The sequence below is a fragment of the Hyaena hyaena genome, unplaced genomic scaffold (genome assembly GCF_003009895.1).
Source record: "Hyaena hyaena isolate Hyena2069 unplaced genomic scaffold, ASM300989v1 scaffold_91, whole genome shotgun sequence".
NCBI classification, from domain to species: domain Eukaryota; kingdom Metazoa; phylum Chordata; class Mammalia; order Carnivora; family Hyaenidae; genus Hyaena; species Hyaena hyaena.
This window is the reverse complement of record NW_024080725.1, coordinates 2,917,452-2,937,113: the sequence shown is the minus strand read 5'-3', so window position 1 is coordinate 2,937,113 and position 19,662 is coordinate 2,917,452. Positions and strand designations below refer to the sequence as shown.

The window sequence follows — 19,662 nt, the reverse complement described above, 5'->3', positions numbered from 1 at the left end:
GTTTTACTAAAGGTAATACATGACGTTTTTCTAACAGTACCTGGCCTCTCAAGGTCCTGGAAACCCTGCTTCCAAAATTCCTTAGAGACTTACGCTGTCCCTAATCCCCTCCCAACCTGAGGGTATATAATCAGTTACCCATCACACCCCAGGGCAGCTCTTTCTGCCCATGGGTCCTGTCCCCAGTGCTTTAATAAAATCACCTTTTTCTCTTCAAGAATTCTTTCTTGGCCGTCAGCTCCGAAACCCTGTCACCCCAAATCCCATCAGTATAGTTACTGACCAGAGTGAGCCCTCTCCTTGGTGAGTTATAGAGACTGCACCAGATAGTTGCCTCACAAGGTCACTTTACTTGTACAAACCAGGAGATTTTGGGGGAATAACTTCTAAAGCCTTGACTCTCTAAGCAAGGAGAAGCAGGCCCCTTTTATTAGGCCTTAGCATGAATATTCAGAGGGGGATTTCACCATTGTAATGAGGTTGAGGCACTTTCTGATTCATCTGTGCCCACATTAGGCTCAAATGTTACTTTTTCTGTTCCAGCAGTTCCTTAGTTAGTTTCCAAAAAGTAAGATTGATAGGCAGAAGCTTCTAGGAGTTTCTGGAGTTCAGGAGGTCAGTCCTGAGTTCAAGAGGTTAGGCCGGTGACAGCGTTTACAAGGTACAAACAGTCACGGCTTTGCTTAAAACCCTCATATAGCCTTGTATTTACAATAAAAGCCAAGCTTTAAGCCCTTGGAGCTCCAGACTGCTCCTCATCCCTCACTGGCTGAACTCTAGCCACTGGGTGGTTCTTTGTTACCAGCCCTAAGGACACATGGGGTCCCCCCTACTTGCACAGTGAGCCTCCAGATCTTCACATGAAGGCAACTGACAGCCTTAAAGGCTCTATTCATATGCCACCCACTCCAGGAGACCCTCCTTGGTCGCCCAGTATGCCTCTACCCTGTGCAGCTCTGATGTCTCTTATTGCACCAAGCCCACCGCAAACATTACTTTGCCCCCCCCACCCCCAATCTCTAAGTTCCCTAAGGGCAGCAGCACGAGGACATACTAAGGGCTCAAAAACTGAGCGTAAGAAAGAAAATAGAATTAAAGAAAGGTCAGCAAGACCTCGAGGGCATGGATGTTGCCAGGGGCTTTATTTTTAAACCTGATTGATTGGCCGCAACGTAGACAGAAAGGAACAAGGAAGTTACCTTCAGCCGTTTTAGACAGGTGGCCGGATCGAGGGCAAAGCCAAGAGGGGCCGGCCAGCAGTGGGCGCTCGTGTTCGCTCGGGCCCCTCCCGGGCTCCGCCCCGTCCCGCGCTGTAAGCCCCGCCCCCCGTGCCTCGCCGCGCAGGTCTCCTGCCCCCACTTCCGCTTCGGAGGACGTGAGGGCTCGGCGCTTCCGGGGGAGCCGCGTGGAGCTCTTCGGCTGGGACGTTGTCGCCATGGCGGTCTTCGCGGGCCCGGCTAAGCCGTTCCTGTCGCTGAACACACAGGAAGAGGCCAAGTTTCAGAAGGAGGTGGCGCAGGCTCGCCGGCGGGCAACCCAGGTGAGCAGCCACCGCGGGCGGGACTGAGAGGGGAGGCGGCAGACCTGGTCTGGGGGCCCTCGGGACAGCTGTGCGGTTCCCTGTCCCCGCGCGCCTCGCGTCCCTCGCGCTAGCGCCTCCCGGGGTGGGCCGCCGGCCGTACGAGCCTGGAGGCCAAGGTCTCCCCGAGACCAGGAGGGGTATGCCGATCGAGAAAGGGAGTTTGACCGCGTAGGCCTTAGCGGCCTCCTCTGCAAGTACGGGGGAGGCCTCTGGGGTGATGCCAGAGAGCCGGCTGTTGGGAATGGAATCAACCCCAGATCAGAGCTGTCACGCCTCCGCCCTGCACCCCGAATTTGAGAGGCTTGTTTGCACAGTGGGTGATTTTGGAGTTCTTAAAAGACACTGTTGGCCAAGTTTCATTGGCTGACTAGTAGGGCCTGTGACATGAGGTTGTATTTGCCGTGTTTTTAGAATAAAACACGCTTTGGAGTAATTGGAAGTTCTTGGCTATTAAAAGGCAAGGGCATGACTGAGGTGCCGAAAGGTTGGTCGGGATTTTGAGAATCAGTGTCTCGGAATTGTTCAGTTAGGTGGATGTGAGTATTCAGTTAAGTGGATGTGAGTAAACGGTGATCAGCAGGCAAAATTAAGGGGTGGAGTTCGGCCAGGAGATTTAAAAGGATGTGTTCAAATACTGCTTATCCATCAGTTAGGTGTGTAGGAGCCTAAAACTGTCTACCACCCGACTGGTGTTCTCTAGGGGAGGTAGATGTTAAACCCCGAAATCTTTATTTATTACTGTGTCATTGGAAATGCAGGGCAGGTTTTTTATCTTTTTTATTATTTTTTATGTTTGTTTATTATTGAGACAGAAACAGTATGAGTGGGGGAGGGGCAGAGAGAGGAGACACAGAATCAGAAGCAGGCTCTGGGCTCTGTGCTGTCAGATGGGGGACTGGAACCCACCAACTGTTGAGAGCATGATCTGACATTTAACCGACTGAGCCACTCAGGCTCCCCAGTTTTTGATCTTTTGTCTTGGACTCAGAGCTAAGAGTTTTGAAGTTGTGTTGCGATGTGATTTTTTAAATTAAAAGTTTTGTTTACCTGGTCTTTATGTCTTCAGCGACAGGAGAAAGAAAAACTTACTCCTGGAGTGATCTATGTGGGTCACTTACCTCCAGCACTTTACGAGACCCAGATCCGAGCATATTTCTCCCAGTTTGGCACTGTTACGAGATTCAGACTGTCCCGGAGTAAACGGGTAAGATTAGATTGTTTTCGTTGTTACATGTTTGTAAGTTTTGACACTTTACAAATGCATGTCGATAAATCAAATCGTTGTTTATCACAGTTCATTTCAAAAAGGAGAGGGTAAGATTTAAAACCTGAAACAGTCAAAAGAGCAAAATCAGTGTTACTGCAAATGTTTACTATTTTTTAAAAATTGTTCCAAATCCTCAATTTGAATTGATAATCCTGATAAATGAATCATATTTACTCTGTAGCTACTAAGCCAGGTGCACATGAACCTCAGTTTGAGGAGCAACTATGAGTATCTTTATTACTTATTTTTTAACGTTTATTTTTGAAAGAGAGAGTCAGAGCACTTGTGGGGGAGGGGCAGAGAGGAAGACAGGATGTGATGTGGGGCTTGAACTCACAAACCATGAGATTATGACCTGAGTCAAAGTCGGACACTCAAACGACTGAGCCACCCAGGTGCCTCAGGTATGAATATCTTGTATAGCAAAGGTTTGTATACGAGTAGTTAAGTATAAGGACACAGAAGCCAGACCACCTAGGTTTGAGCCCTGGCTGTACAGGTCACTAATTGTATGACCTTGGACCAATTAGGTAATTTCTCCATGCTTCAGTGTTCTTGTCTGTAAAATGTGAATAAAATAGCATCCACCTCCTAGGAGAATATAAGCAAAAATTAAACAAGGTAATGGAAGTAAAGTTTCAGAACAATGGCTGATACCCACAGTAAATCCTTTATAAATGTTACTGGTATACTGTACCTCCTTTCTAGTAAAGAAAAAGTTTATATGGTGTGTTTTCCTAATACAGGAGTGGCCACCGTTTTTCCTTCCCTGCACACATCCACTTTGGGTTGTACCTATAGACCTCTCACTGTTGGAATCTGTTTTTATCAGATGTCATCTTGATCTCATACTTGTTTCAGATCTCTGTTCTTTAAGAAATAAATCATAGGGACGCCTGGGTGGCTCAGTTGGTTAACCATCAGACTTCAGCTCAGGTCATGATCTCATGGTTCATGGGTTCGAGCCCCGCGTCAGGCTCTGTGCTGACAGCTAGCTCAGAGCCTGGGGCCTTCTTCAGATTCTGTGTCTCTCATCCTGCCTCGTGCGCATGCGCGCTCTCTCTCTCTCTGTCTCTCTCAAAAATAAACAAACATCAAAAAAAAGAAAAAGAGTCACATACTCTACCGACTGAGCCAGCCAGGTGTCCCTGGCTTTGTTTTCTTATTTATTTGTTTTAGATACTTGATGTGTATTTTTGAATCACCTTTCAGAAGGTTGATGTCTGTTTACAGTGTGGTACAGTAAGTTAGATTTCAGCGTGTGTCTTTCACTCCCTCAACTTCCCCCCCTAAGAGTAGGGACTATAGGGGGCGCCTGGGTGGTTCAGTTAGTTAAGCGTCCAGTTCTTCATCTCGGCTCATGTCATGATCTCTCAATTTGTGGGATCGAGCCCCATATAGGGCTCTGGCCTGATGGTGTGAAGTCAGCTTGGGATTCTCTCTCTGCCCCTCTGTGCTTCCACCCACCAACCCTCCCTCCCCCCTCAAATAAATAAACAAACTTAAAAAAAGAAAAGAGGTGGTATTATAAAGGATTTTCCCACATCCAAGGTTTTGTTATGATCATGTTGCAGCAGGGGGCACCCCCACAGTTGTAGTTAGGGGCGCCCACTGGTGCTACACATGAGCCTCCTGCTCATCAGGTGGTTTCCTGTTTCCTTAATTGCATCACCGGTTTTGATCCGGATCCAGAGATATGTGTAATGCAGAATTGGGAAACGGCCCTAGTTATTGTTACTAATCTAACTGTAAGGGAACAAAGATTTCCTGTCTCCTGTACTCCTAGGTTCTCTGGCCGGGACCCTTTAAATTTATGTGCTGCTTTTAGGCAGATGGAGGACAACAGAGGGACTTTTTGTTACTCACTGCTTCCCAGTTGCCTTCAGCTCAGAATACTTATGCCAGAGTAGCGCGATTGTGGGTGGCGTGCTCTGCCACTCTAAAGAACGTTCCAGTGCCGGACAGACCCCCTGTGGAGCACTTATGGATTATTTCTTCGTAGCAACCCTTTGAGAGTGGTTATTCTTTCCCCATTTAACAGAATGAGACACTGAGGCTTAACATTACTTGCCTAACCATCACAGCCAGGATCCAAACTTGGGCATTTGGACTCTAGAACCCAGGCTCTTGTTATTAAGACAAGTGAGAAATGCACTTTATGTTGTGCGGAGGGCAGGAACCCACGACGTGCATTTCAGAAGGCGCTGGCGGCATCCCTTTACCATCAGTTGCAAAGACAATCAGTCGCTGGAAAACGTGAAAAGGAGCACAGTGTTTATTTATTTGTGGAGCCCAACACAGGGCTTGAACTCACAACCTTGATATCAAGACCTGAACTCAAGTCGAGTCAAGTGCCAGCAGAGCCACCTAGGTTCCCCGAAAATGAACACAGAATTTTATTGGTCAGCTTGATGACACTGAGGAGTGGGTGTCTTCCCAGTTCTTATCTACAAAATGAAAATTACATTACCTGCTTTCTTTGTGAAGCACCATAGTATCTGCTGAGCATTGTTTTGGGTTTTGTTTTGGGCTTTTAAATGTTTATTTGGGGTGACCAACTCTTGATTTCGGCTCAGGTCATGATCTCACAGTTCATGAGTGACAGTGCAGACCCTGCTTGGGATTCTGTCTCTGCCCTTTCCCCCTACCTTCAAAATAAATAAATAAAAAAACTTTTAAAAAAAAACCCTAAATATTTATTTATTTTAAGAGGTGAGAGAGAATCCCCAGCAGGCTCTGCGCTGTCAGTGCAGAGCATGAATCCACAAACCATGAGATCGTGACCTGAGCCGAAATCAAGAGTCAGATGCTTAACTGACTGAGCCACCCAGGTGCCCCTGTTTTGTGTTTTGTTTTGTTTTGTTTTAAGTAGGCTCCTCTCCCAGCATGGGGCTAGACCTCACGACCCTGAGACTCACGACCAGGAGCCCTGTGCTCTATAGACGGAGCCAGCCGGGCACCCCTCTGCTGGGCATTGTTAATATATGAATAAAGTGGCTACCAATGAAACCAGTAGTGAGTAAAGGACTGTCAGCTCTACCAGATTTCCTTTATATGGTAAATCCCAGTTGCAGTAGTAGCGTATTTATCACGTGACCAAAATCCCAGGTGTACCTCAGGGGTGCCTGGGTGGCTCAGTTAAGCGTCTTGACTCTTGGTTTCAGCTCAGGTCATGAGCTAATATTTCATGGATTCAAGCCTTGAGTTGGGCTTGGTGCTGAGAGTGTGGAGCCTGCTTAGGATTCTCTCTCTCTGCTCGTCCCGTTTGCTCACTCTCTCTCAAAATAAACAAACTTAAAAGAAAAATATTAAAAATCCCAGGAATGCCTCAAAATCAGGAACAACTCAAACCCCAGGAAAGCTCAAAATAGTTCAGACTATTTTGGATCTTTTCTTTTCCCGTAACAGTTCCCGCACTGGGCTTCGAAGTTAGAACGAGAGGTGTTGTCATGTTATTCAGTAATGGGGCTTACGTACATTATTTAAATTAATGGGATTTTAAGAGTTTCATGATGTGTGAGCACTTGATGGCCCTACTGTGGCGGCCGTTCCCTTGCAGACTGGAAACAGTAAAGGCTACGCGTTTGTGGAGTTCGCATCTGAAGATGTTGCCAAGATCGTTGCTGAAACCATGAACAACTACCTCTTTGGTGAAAGGCTCTTAAAGTGTAAGTGCTCCTCCTTTGCCTTCTGTGGGAATGCGACGGAAGTGCTCAAGTGCAGGATGCGAGTGCATTTTCTAGACCAATCCCCAGTTGGAATGTTAAAACCTGCTGGAGTGAGGGCTATGTTTGTGTTGAGCTGGAAGTGGAACAGGCCGCTTTAGGAGTGCGTTGGAAGAGCAGCCGCCCAGATCGCTCATGGGCTGTGGAAGGCTTCCCTGAGGAGGTGTCATTTAGGCGGAAACCTGAAGGTTAAATCGGAGCGAGCCAGGGAAGGGAACTGCCATTCCTGGCCTGATGGGACGGCAGCTGCAAAGCAAGAGGTGACAGGTGACACTCACCTGCCTATGAAGGAACAAGAAGAGAGCCGGGAGGTGAGAGGAGGTCAGGCTGTACGTCTGGGGGGTTGAATATGTCCTCAGTGCAGGGGGAAGCCAGTAGTGGGTCCCAGATGGGGTAACGTTAAAGGCAAGAAATTGCATGTGAGGTTGGTGTAAATGTGGTCGGCGGAAGCTCTTCCACAAGAGAAGGGGCGGGGGGGAGACGAGGTGGGACTGGGGCGGCTTGCAGAAAGGGGCTGCCGGCTTCGCGCTCCCGGAGCACCCCGATGTGGTGCCCGAGGCCCCTGGAGGCAGAGTGAGTTTTGGCTCCTCTTCGCCGATGCTGGACTGTGTGACCATCCCAGGGGCACGTGCCACACGCTCCCGTTCACACAGTGTGACAGCTGTGCAGGTAGCGTCACTGTGTGAGAGAGTCCCAGTGACCTCATCGAGGTTGTGGACTCCTTCACGCATGAAGAGCATGGCTTTTGCCGGGAGGAAGTGGGCCAAAGAGGTGACCGGAAACACATCAGGGGCTACACGGGTAGGGTCAGTGCTATGCTGCATCTGATTCTGGAAGGTCACACGAAGGTTCTGCCCTGATAGGGGTTTGGATGGGGGATTAGCCGCGTTGTCTCTGAGTGGAAGTGGTGTGTTTTGGAGAAGAGCCAAGGACAGTGCTTGTAGGGAGCAGAGAAGTCGGAGGAGAAGGAAGTCATTGACAGGGTGTTAGTGAGCACAGCTGGCTTGGGCAGCTGGCCTCTGCCCTGCTGGGGAGTGCAGGGAGACAGAGTTACTTCAACTGGCAGGCAAGGGACTTGGGGCACCTACCAACTCCCCACCTGTTGATGTTGATGCCAAGGGTTTGGGTTGGCCTTGGCATATGGTCCCCGGGGCTCCCATAGCCTGCACAGAGCCCTTAGGCAGAGAGATGGAGATAAGCGGTAAGCGGGTCTCGTCCTGGCGAGGTGCGCAGAGGAGGGGGCTGAGCGGGACCCCCTTTGCTACTGCATGTCACACAGTCCAGGACCCTGTTAGCTTTAGGAGTCCCAGGGACTGGATGCCGCCAAGACATGGCCTTACACGACTCACCTCGTTCACTCCATGTCCCCGGTCCTGGAATGGTTCTTGGCCTTTAATAATCATTGTGGGCTGTGTGCCTTTCCTTTGGGCCCTCGCCGTGTTCTTTCCCTCTTGTTTGTGTAAATGGGAGACCCACCTTGATGGTGGTGTTGGGGGTGACGCCGTTGAAGACATTGAATCCTCTCCCTCCCATTTGGTTGGAAACATTTTTCTTTCTTCTTTTAAATCTAGGTCATTTTATACCACCCGAAAAAGTACACGAAGAACTTTTTAGAGAGTGGCACATTCCATTTAAAAAGCCATCCTTTCCAGCAGTGAAACGGTATAATCAGAATCGGACACTTCTTCAAAAACTACAGATGGAGGAGCGATTTAAAAAGAAAGAAAAATTACTTAGGAAGAGATTAGCAAAAAAAGGAATTAATTATGAATTCCCTTCACTGGTAAATATTCTTTCACAAAATGTTTTTTGTATTTTTCCTTCGGGGGGAAGGGGGGCTTGGTTCCTCACTAGTCACATCATGTTTATGATTTTATACATAAAATGTCTAGCCCAGGGTCTAGGCTTTGCAACATTGCATTGTAGATTCTTTCTAGAAGTTTGTTAGGGCAGGTCCTATTATCTCCATTATACAAAAGAGGAAACTCTTGAAAGGGATTAGCTCAGTTGCAAAGTTCTTATGATCTGTTTTTAAGTTGCTGAAGTTAAAGCACTTTTTAACCAAAAACTATAATGCTTCTAGAAAACTTTTGAGGATGTCATTCAGAATGAGAAGTTTGGTTTATTGTACGCTGTCCGTAAGTACTGAGGCTATGAATCAACCATCTTTTTTATTGCCATTCTAATTTTGGAATTGGAAATACTCTTATCATGTAGATCTGAATTAACCAGTAAGCATCAGTTCTGTGAATTCCATGAGCAGGGGGTGAAATACACAAGACTACTCACATGAAAGTGAGTTAGCATGGATTTTCATCCAGTTGTTAGTTCCTTGCTTGTTGAATGAGGAGACCTGGTGGAATCTTTCTGCCTCCTTTTCACTGGAAGGAAAGCTGTGTGACTTTTACTACAAAGCAAAAACACTGGTCATTAAGGTGTGGCCAGTATAGGTGAAGATCTTTTCTTTCTTGACTCAATTTGGAGGTTGTTTTGAGTCTTCCATGAATTCTCTGAGCTTATTTCCAAAAAGCTACATAGTTGGTAGATGGCATCCATTCCCAAGTTGATTAGGCCTTTTAACCTCGTCCAGCAATGAGAAGGTCAAGTTACCCCCCGACCCGCACCCCCCAGCCTAGTTCCCGATGTTCACTTCTGGCTCGAGTCCTAAACATACACTTTTGCAGCAGGTGTTTTAAAAAAATCATATCCCCGTTCCAGAGCCCTGGCACTCATGGGAACCATATGGAAGCGAGGACTGTGAAGCTGGGAAACAGGCACATGAGCTACTCCCGTAGCTGTTGCTGCTTTGTGCAAGAGCAGCCCTGCTTCCTTGGCTAAGACAGGGCCTGCCTTTTTGCATTCGTCCAGTTCACATTTCTTTTATGTGTGTATATTTTTTAATTATTTTGAGAGAGAGAGAGAGAGAGAGAGAGAGACCGACCCAAGCAGGCTCCACACTGTCAATGCAGAGCCCCAATGTGAGATCACAACCCAAGCCAGTATCAGGAGTCAGACTTTTAACCACCTGAGCCACCTAGGCACCCCTCTGGTTCACGTTTCTGGTTCAGGTCTCTGTGGCCAGCTTCAGGTTTTGGCCCCACTTCAACCTCCACAGCTGGGCCCATTCCCTAGTGAGGGTCCCTCTTCCAGTTTTGCCTTAAGATCATGGGTTTTCCTTTTTAAATTGAAATGCCTTGTCATTTGGAGAGGATTTACTGATTATGTGTATAAGGATCTAATGGTAGGTTAAGCATGTAAGTGTAAATATGTGAGATTGCCAGTTCATTTCTTTATGTTTGTTTAAGGTTTTACAGAAAAAGAAAAAGAGAAATGCTTCAGCAGCTGATCTTCAGAAATCTAGAAATAGCCAGGTAAAATTGTATTTATCCTGTTATGTGCCGTGTAGAAGGGAAAGATAGGTGAGACCAGACTACTATTGCTGATAAATATGCAGGTTGATGAAATCTCTTAAAATTTATTGTAGGTCTTATCGAAGAAGAAGAAAAAGGCTTCATGCACTCCTAGCACTCCTGAGCAGACGGTGGATAGCCAGGTAAAATGGTCCTCCCTATTCTGGAAGTGGGGTATTCTGGAAATGATTTGAAGAGGGAAAGCAGGGGCACCTGGCTGGCTCAGTTGTGGAGCGTGTGACTCTTAATCTCAGGGTCGTGAGTTCTAGCCCCCATGTTGGGTGTAGAGATTACTTTAAAAAAATAAAAGAGGAAAGCAGTCCATGCTGCTGTCAACTTATAAAATTTCAAATTTAACCTTGTGATTGTTTTAGTAAATTCTCCCTGGGGATTTAGCAGATACGGTGAGCTTAGCAAAAGTTACTGGGAGTTTACTGCAGGGTTTACCTTTTCCCCAAAGTGACTGTGTCAGTAGGGAGAAACAAAGCCCCTGTCTTCACAAATGTGAGATGTGTTTCCTCCCTAATCCGCTGTGATGGAGCATATGCTGTTCCGGTTAATTGTGAGCTTCTGTACTAAGTTTGATGAGTGCCTAGGCTGTGTTATGTGCGCTGGAATCATCGGAAGGTGTAAACGGGGGAACTTGTAAAAATACAGGGCCAGTGGGATGGGGGTGGGGAGGGTAACATCATTCCTAACGTCTTCATTCATTTCTGTATCACAACCTTGGATGCATTGACTCCAGGGCCCCACACCGGTTTGCACACCAACATTTTTGGAGAAGCGAAAATCTGAAGTGGCTAAAATGAATGTTGATGATAAAGATAATGAAGTAGTTTTCAAACAGCTTGTACCTGGTGCAAAAGAAGAAACACAAGGGACTCAAACACCTACGCGCTCCAGGAAAAAAAGACGAAGAAAAGGCAATCAGTGATCCTAAATGCATTCTGGTTCTTCTGGAAAATGTGATTTATCGTGAGGGTTAATGGCGTTTGACTCTGTACGATGGAGCGCCCCCCTGCCAGCGCTCTTGCAGGAGACCGCCTACTCTCTTGAGCCCGGAAAGCCGTCGGTCCCTGCTGAGGTGCACGGGCGCGGGTTCTGGCCTGCCGCGGCGCGGGGCTCACACTGCTTGTGCCCTGTCCCTGCTTGCCCTCGCACATTGTGTAGCTGTCTAGTTCCTCTTCCTGGTAGAACAGTCCCCATTTCCTGCAGCCTTTGTTGTTACTGTCAGATAAAGAAAATAAACTCTTGCTTGACCACCCATGCGGCTCTGTCCGACTGCCGGCTACCTGGGAGCGCTTGGTTACTCGGACGTGATCACTCTTACCAAGTTATGGCTTTGGCGGGCCAGCAAGCTTTAGTGACTGTCATTTTGTGTTTGTGTCATTGGTGTAGAGTTGTGTTTCAGGAGCCCGTGACCAGCAGATAAACTGTTTCTGCAGTTCGTGTGCAAGTGGGGTTTGGGTGTCTTTTTTTTTTTAAGTGTTTATTTAAATCCCAGTGTGGTTCATGTACAGTGCTGAGTTAGCTTCAGGTGTGCAGCACAGTGACTCGCCACTTCACACATCACTTAGTGCCCGTCACCAATTTCACCCATCCCCCACTCTCCTCCCATCTGGTGACCATCAGTTCTTATAGTTAAGTGTCCGTTTCCAGGTGCCTGGGGGCTCAGTCGGCTCAGCCTCCAACTTCGGCTCAGGTCCTGATCTCACGGCTTGTGAATTTGAGCCCCATGTCGGACTCTGTGCTGACAGCTCTGAAACTAGAGCCTGAGAGTCTATTTCTTGGTTTGCCTTCTTTTCATTTTTTCTCTTTGCTCATTTGTTTTGTTTCTTAAATTCCACATGTGAGTGGAAGCATGGTTGTCTTGCTCTGGCTGACATTTTGCTTAACATTAGACCCTCACTCCACCCATGTTGTTGCAAATGGCAAGATTTTTTTCTTATGGCTGAGTCATATTCCACCGTAAGGACTTGTGTGTCTTGAAGTGAACTAGATTTTCACCTTCTCAGCTATTTTAAAGTTTCTGACACTCTTGAAATTTGCTTTTGTTTAGCTAATCCAGATTTATTAAAAATGCCCATCGCCACCAAATATTTTTTTCATCCAATATTTGTTAAATCTTGAGTACTGAGATACTGGGCTCAGTGTTCTGATATAAAATGGAAATGAGAATTTGTTTCAAGTGCATACAAAGAACAGATCGTTACCTCTAGAATGATACCTGACCTAGAATATGTTCAGTATGTATTTGTTGAACAACGTAGGTAACAACTTCCCTTTTTGAATCATTTCTCAACTTTGTGGATCTGGATGTCTGATGTCCCCTTCTGGAAGGCTCCGGGGAAGCCTGTCCTTGCAGGCTCACAGGTCTCCCTGAAGGACACATGCACTCAAACCCCCATGTGTACAAAGCAGGAGTTCAGTATTCCCCTCTTCCCAGTCTGCCGCCCATCCACCCCATTTAGGCATGGGACCATTCATCATCACTTAGTGTGTAAATTATTTCCTAAATGTGCCCTGGAGCTGGGAGGGGGCGATTCCATCTTCTGTCATGGCCATGGGTGTTTTGTGTCAGAACTAAAAATTCTGTGGTTATAAATACTTTCCTTTGGACTAGATTAGGGTCTTCAAGGAAATTAATCAAGCTGATGTGGTTTTGATTTTCGAATTTTGTAGTGAGAAAAACAGACTAGAATGGAAGTTTTCAGGCAGTGAAATAGGGAATTTTGCAGTGATGTGAAGCAAAGAAGAGGGTATGATTCAAAACTACCACCAGTATGACCATGACTGTAAACATGCATTTTTTTGAAGTGAGAAAATAAACATTTAAATAATGTGGAAGCGTAAGTATATGTTACTATTACATATAGTGAGTAAAAAGCTAAAGGAGAAAGAACCCATGTGCTAGTTTCGGTGAGGGTCAGACCACACAGCTGCCATAAAGCGGTGGCACGTGAGCAAGCAGCGGGACCGGGGCTTTCCGTGTGTTGTGGATAGTGGCTGTGGTGTGGTGTGGTGTGGCCACGCCCGAGGCCGCCCGTCACTGCGTCCTAGAGCCGGTACCTGGCTGATGAGGGGCCGGAGATGGGAATTCGAGAGGCTGTACTGATAGGAACTCCAGGTCCTGCCGTCTACTGCAAAGGCTGCCTCTCGGTCAAGGACTGACCCAGGTCAGGGGACCCAGGGCAGCCGTCTTCCCATACAGTGACTGATGCAGACGCTACGGTCCTTTAAGCCCGTGAGTGTCTGCGTGTGCATGTGTACGCACATAAAATTTTTTATACTTTAGGCAGAAATAGGCCCGGGGCCCAACCTGAACCATGCCGTGGGACACCCTGTGTGGGGGCCGACTATCCTGCGGGCCACGTCTGGTGCTACCTGTCGTGATTTACATCTTTCAATGTTTGAAAAATCAGTTACAGCAAATGAAAATTATATAAAATGCAAAGCTCAGTGTTCCTAAGTAAAGGTCTATTGGAACACAACCATATATATTTTTTAAGTTTATTTATTTTGAGAGAGAAAGAACATGGACCCCCAAGCAGGGGAGGGGCAGACAGAAGGAGAGCCAGGGTCCAAGCCAGGCTCCGCACCATCAGTGCAGGGCTCAGTGCGGGGCTTGAACTCACGAACTGTGAGGTCATGACCTGAGCTGAGGAGAGTCCGAGGGTTCCCTGACTGCACCTCCCAGGTGCCCCTAGATAGTTCTTTTCGATCTAAAGAGGAAACGGAAGCCCAGAGAGGTTACGTAACGTGTCCAAAGATTGCATGCGAGGAGCAGAATAGTAATGCGGACTCAAGCCCTTAAAGGTCCCCTCCCACAGGATGAGTGTGAATGCTAGATTGTTAGTGGCAGTGGGGAAAAGGGAAAGGTGCAAAAGCCTTGCACCGACAAGGACTGCTGGCTTCCTGAAATGGAGGCAGGAATGGGGCACTGGCGCCGGCGCGGGAGGAGGCAAACCAGGCTCCGCGCTGGCGGGCCCAGCTTTAAACTGAAAGCAGCCCAACACTAGGTGGCAGTACCTCCCAGGCACTTTAACTCTACAGTCCTCTCCTCTCACCTAGAGTGGCTGACCAGAACACAAGATTGTTAAAGGGATTTATACACTAATGTTCGCATTTTTTTTTTAAAGACCTCCCTGAGAAGCACACACGTCCACCATCACCACCACCGATTTCTAGACAACTGGAAGACACAAACTGCCACTATGAGTGACTCTTAAGCAACTGGATGATTGGTTATTGCATGAAAGTGCATGCAGTTCTGAATAAGCATAGCTTAGGGTAAATTGTGGGCAAATAGATTTTTATATGCATACTTTTTTATTTATATATTTTTAATGTTTATTTTATTTATTTTTGAGAGAGAGCATGAGCAGGGCAGGGGCAGAGAGAGAGAGAGAGAGAGAGAGAGAGAGAGAAACCCAAGCAAGCTCTACGCTGTCAGCACAGAGCCCAAGGCAGGGCTTGAACTCACAAACTGGGAGATCATGACCTGAGCCTAAATCAAGAGTTAAGGCTTAACTGACTGAGCCACCCAAGTGCCCCTCATACTTTCGATTTTGGAGAGAGGGAGCGCACGGAAGGGAGAGGGGCGGAGAGAAAGGGGGAGAATTTCAGGTAGTCTCCACACTCAGCACAGAGCCCGGTGCAGGGCCAGGCCATGACCCTAGGATCATGACTTGAGCCAAAATTTAAAGGCAGGTGCTCATTTAAAGGCAGGTGCTCAACTGACTGAGCCACCCAAGCGCCCTGCAGATGGTTTTATACTTTGCTGTCCCTTAAGGTATATGAGAAATCGATGGCTCTATTTAAAAAGGAAATTTCATGCAAGAGAACTTTGCTTCACTCCCGTAATCACTGTAGACGCAGTTTTTAGCCCATGGCGTTCAGTGTTTCCTATTTTCTACCCTCTGTGCTCATTTAGGCTTTATTTTTTGTTCGTGAGGCCTGAATTAGAACCATGAAGTAAACACTGGGCTTAGAATGTGGGGCATTTTTCTATTTCAATTAGTAAATCCCAGCATTTCGGATTATTTTTTTCAAGGTATATCTAAGTCCTATATTTCTGGCCCTTTTCGTCTTTTTAACAAACAAAAACAAAAACCCAAAACTGTTTAGGAAGTCGGGGCCTCAGGTAGGTCAGGAGCTAAATCCCATTGATCCAATTAGAGAATGTTTCACATGCCTACCTACCAATCCCTCCTGGTCCAGGACCCAGTCTGTTTCTTAATAATTGCTTACCAAGAACCTTGGTGGCCTGCTCTGCTATTTGTGTTAACAGAAAGAAGGAAATGAGTTTGCAGCAGTATTATGGAAGTTACTTTTCTGTTCTGATAAGTGGCCAATTTTAGAATCTCCCCTGTTATAAATAAATCCCGGCAGCTCCAGGATGCCCAGGAAAAGAAATTCAGACACTTGATACTTGCCAAACATAGTTTCCGCAGCAAATGTGCTGTGAGTAAGGCTGTTGTCCGGCCCCTCATTCACATGTCCCGCTGGGATCAGTGTTCCAGAGAGAAATGCTCGTAATGTTGGGCTTGGGGGAAGCAGGACCTTTGCAAGAAGAAACAAGGAATCATCCTAATTATCCTTCTAAAAGAGAAACTATTCCGATGTTTTTTCGGCAGTGATAGAAGATAATCCCTGGCAATTTTTTTTTTCCTCTGAAGGAATGTGTCAGTTTCTTCTATTTCTGCTTTGACACTTAACTTGATGACAAATATTGTGGTGTTGTTTTCTAATTAGCTTTTTAAAGACATATATCACTGCCAGTACATGCCTGGTCTAATAAAAAATGCAAACAAGTAGCTTAGTAAGTGCAAATTTGGTATCTGTTTCTGACCTTGCAAATATGTACTTAGCCAGTTATCTGATTTGATGTTAACACAGAAGCAGCCATAGAGGGGCACTGATTGCTCTGCCAGCTCATTAGTGATGATCTGGTGACTTTTTCCTTTTAGTTTTTCAATTTAATTGATTACCTGAAGATGTAATATCCAAAAAGATACAAAAACTCAAAATTATCCCAACAATTACTGACTACAGACAGTCAGTCTATATCCTTGCCTGCCTAGCTTCCCACTGGTCGGCTGGGTGTCCGACTTCAGCCCAGGTCATGATCTCACAGTTGATGGGTTTGAGCCCCGCATTGGGCTCTGTGCTGACAACTCAGACCCTGGAGCCTGCTTTGGATTCTGTGTGTGTCTCTCTCTGTCTTTGCCCCTCCTCCACTTGTGCTCTGTTTCTGTCTCTCAAAAATAAATTTAAAAATGTTAAAAAATGTTTTTAAAGGATCACCTGGGCCGCTATACTGAGAAGGGCCTGAAGACACACAGGAGGAAGCTGATGCTATCGTAATAATCCTGTGGCCATCCCTGGTGGTTGGACCGGGGTGGGAGCAGCTCAAAGCAGGCAAAAAGCTCTCCCCTAGGGATATATTCTGAAGGTGGCCAACAGGGTCTGCTGCTAATTTTGATTTGGATATGAGGGAAATGGAAAGGAGGCAGGTTTGGCACCAAGGATTTTGACCAAGGCCCCTGGAAGAACAGACAGGCATTAACAGAGATGAAGAAAACGAAGGAGGTGGGGCTCAGGAGTTCTATGTGGGCCATGATGCACTGGACGTGCCTAGTAGACGGCCAGGTGGAGATCCAAGTCTGAAGTGCAGAGGAGAGTTCTAGTTGGAGATAGAAATGCAGGCTACAGGCCTGAGACTAAATGGGCTTTCACAGGAGCAAGTGCCCTGGACCATTCGGTGGTTAGTGATCTGGGAAGCAGGCAGGAAGCAGCAGGAGGAGGAGAAATAGAGAGGTAGAAGGAAACCAGAGCAAAGGGGTCCCCGGGGTCAAGAGCAAAGAGTGTTATCAGGGAGAGAGGGTGATCATCTGGGTCCCATGCTGCTGGACATGTCAAGTAAGATGAAGCCCAGGTCAGACCATTGGCTTTAGCACCATGACAGTGACCTTACCAAAGGACTTCTAAGCTCATTTCTAGTCCTGAGATTCTATAAATACCCTTTAAGTTTATGCAAGTTCTTATATTTGGAATTAAACAATTAAATAATGAAGGAAGAGTCCAATCAGGCTAAAGCGGTCCCCTCATCAGAGGTAATGCGACACCTCCCATATGGCAGAGCCAAGTGTAGGAAGCCTGAAGCTTCCACCTGTTCTCCGTGCTTATTTGTCCTGGGGACATTAACTCTGCTTAGAGCCTGGCTTTAAGATCGGAGTCAAGATTCAAACTCCGTTTAGCCTAGTTTCGTCTTTCTCCTCGTTACCTTTTTGTTTCTTTGTAGAGCAAGATGTTTCTAGCACTAAAACTTGTGGAAATGACAAACCAGTTCCTTCTTCATCTTTCGCTCTGCTTTACAAAAATTTGACAGTGTCCTATAGGATGTTCTTTTGATTTTTCTCCACATATTTTTGTGCTGTTGATTGGCCTGAAGGCGTCATTCCTCTAATTCTGTATTTGAGGCATTCATGGACAGGTTAAGAAAGAGGGTCTATTTGGAGAGAACAAGGCAACAAGGACCCCGACTCCTAGAAGACCATAAATTTGTTGTTGATTTTTAGAGAGTCTGTCTCACACTTCTGTGATATTCAGCATCCAAACCTGTGTAGCCTATAGGGTTTCTCCTGTTTCAGTCCTCGGCCTGCTCTTCACCGTGCATCCTCCATCCATCCTTGGCCCCATCCTCCTTACTCTTTCCTGGGGAGATCTCCACATGCCATGAACTTGACCACAGACCATCAATGGTGTATCAGAGTTTAATCGGAGTATTTTCTTTCTTTCTTTCTTTTTTAATTTTAAATGTTTTTTATTTATTTGTGAGAGAGAGAGAGGGCATGAGCAGGGGAGGGTCAGAGAGAGAGGGAGACACAGAATCTGAAGCAGGCTCCAGACTCTGAGCTGGCTGTCAGCACAGAGTCCTATGTGGGGCTCAAACCCACGAACTGTGAGATCATGACCTGAGCTGAAGTTGGTGCTCAACTGACTGAGCCACCCAGGCACCCCTTTCTTTTCTTTTTTTTTAATTTTTAATGTTTGTTTATTTTTGAGAGACAGACTGCAAGCAGGGGAGGAGCAGGGAGAGAGGAAGACACAGAATCTGAAGCAGGCTTTAGGCTCTGAGCTTTCAGCACAGAGCCCGACACGAACCCACAAACTGCGAGATCATGACCTGAGCTGAAGTCACTCAACAGACTGAGACACCCAGGCACCCTTCTTTTTTTATTTTTTTAACATTTATTAATTTGTTTTGAGAGAGACAGAGAGACAGAGAGAAGGAGCAGGGACAGAGAGAGAGAATCCCAAGCAGGCTCCACATCCCTTGCTGAGACCAATGCAGGCTCAAGTCATGATCCTCATGACCTAAGCCAAAATCAAGAGTCAGATACTTAACCCACTGAGCCATCCAGGCGCCCCCAGAGTGTTTTCTTTCTTAACAGCACATAAAATAATGGGAGTGTCTTACAATCCATAGGTGTCTCAGGTTCGAAGATCCATGATACTGGATCCATGACACTGGCCACGTGCCAACTCTGCCTGCTAAGCACCCGTGCTGCTGCCGGTGCCCCTTCCGTGTGCCCACGGTCCCCAGCACGCCATTTTCCCCCCGCAGCATCAGCTACTTACCACGTTCTTGTTTCCTGTTTGTACAATGGAAATCTTTTGTAGTAACTCATCTTTCCCATCTGGAAATGGCACTTTGTAAACTAAAGGCATTGACTTCTGTTTCTTTTCTTACTGGATTAATTCCTTTCCTTCCCAGGAAATATGATTAACACGCACTACACAGAGCCAGGGCCCCAGTGGGGACAGGAGACCTGGGGAGGAAGTCAGTGATCGAGGTGTTCCCCTGGCTATTCAGGGACTCACTGGTTGCCGTGGTCCAGCCGAGCCTGGATGTTTGGATCAGGGAAAGGAGGCACCACCGAGTTAGCCAATCTCTGAGGTCCTTCTTGCCTAGCTTCTAGACTTCTTCATTTGGATCCGTCAGAGATCCCCACAGGAGGAGGAGTTCTCAGCTAGCCCTGCCTGCCCCGGTGAGGGGGGCTCTGAGACCACACAGGCCTCCTGTTGGGTGCAGAGCAGAGCCTCACGTCACCCCCTCCACCACCCGGGTCCCCCCAGTTACAGATCAGTGCCCAAGATGCAGGAAGCTACTCTGAGGTCCCTCCCCCCTCCCTCCCCCACTCATGCTCTCCCTCTCTCTCAAAAATGAATAAATAAACATTAAAAAAAAAATCAACTGGCAGAATTGAAACAGTTGCAGGCTTAAAAGGGTAAAGTCTGGTCATAGAGAGTAGCAGGAGAAGCCAGACTGCAGACAAGAGCCCCAAGCAAGTGCTGGGACAGCGCGTGCCTCCAGAGTCACGCCGGCCACGCCATGTGTGCAGGGGCGACGGGGGGCGGGGGGGCCTGGGGCACATTCCTCTCACCCCAGGGAACGCAGGAAATAGAAGCCTCACCGTATGTGTCCTCCTGTCAGCAGGTGTTGCTCCCCAAAGTCCCAGCAAATGGACAGCTTCCCGAAGCCCAGGGGGTGCTTGACACCTGTTTTGCCAGTAGAACGAATGCAAGGAAGCCCATATGTACGCCTGCCACCCCAGTGTGCCTGGCGGGGGGGCCCCTCCCCCACCCCGCCCCGTTTACATTGTAAACGTGTCT

At 47.1% G+C, this 19,662-nt stretch overlaps 1 protein-coding gene across 1 annotated transcript; it reads left to right on the top strand.

Annotated features, from left to right (window-relative positions):
- Positions 1-1,349: 1,349 nt before the first annotated feature.
- NIFK (nucleolar protein interacting with the FHA domain of MKI67) lies at positions 1,350-11,440 on the top strand. The gene is made up of 7 exons (XM_039234914.1): positions 1,350-1,540; positions 2,649-2,786; positions 6,409-6,517; positions 8,146-8,357; positions 9,880-9,945; positions 10,059-10,127; positions 10,730-11,440. Exons 1-7 carry the CDS (start codon positions 1,436-1,438, stop codon positions 10,916-10,918), a joined length of 888 nt encoding a protein of 295 aa, XP_039090845.1. The 5' UTR covers positions 1,350-1,435; the 3' UTR covers positions 10,919-11,440.
- The last annotated feature ends 8,222 nt before the right edge of the window (positions 11,441-19,662 follow it).

Excerpts from the sequence above, each read along its gene's own strand:
- NIFK (XM_039234914.1), top strand. The coding sequence starts at position 1,436 with ATGGCGGTCTTCGCGGGCCCGGCTAAGCCGTTCCTGTCGCTGAACACA. Across the intron at positions 8,358-9,879 it reads ATTATGAATTCCCTTCACTG|GTTTTACAGAAAAAGAAAAA; the intron begins GTAAATATTCTT and ends TGTTTGTTTAAG. Across the intron at positions 10,128-10,729 it reads AGCAGACGGTGGATAGCCAG|GGCCCCACACCGGTTTGCAC; the intron begins GTAAAATGGTCC and ends CATTGACTCCAG.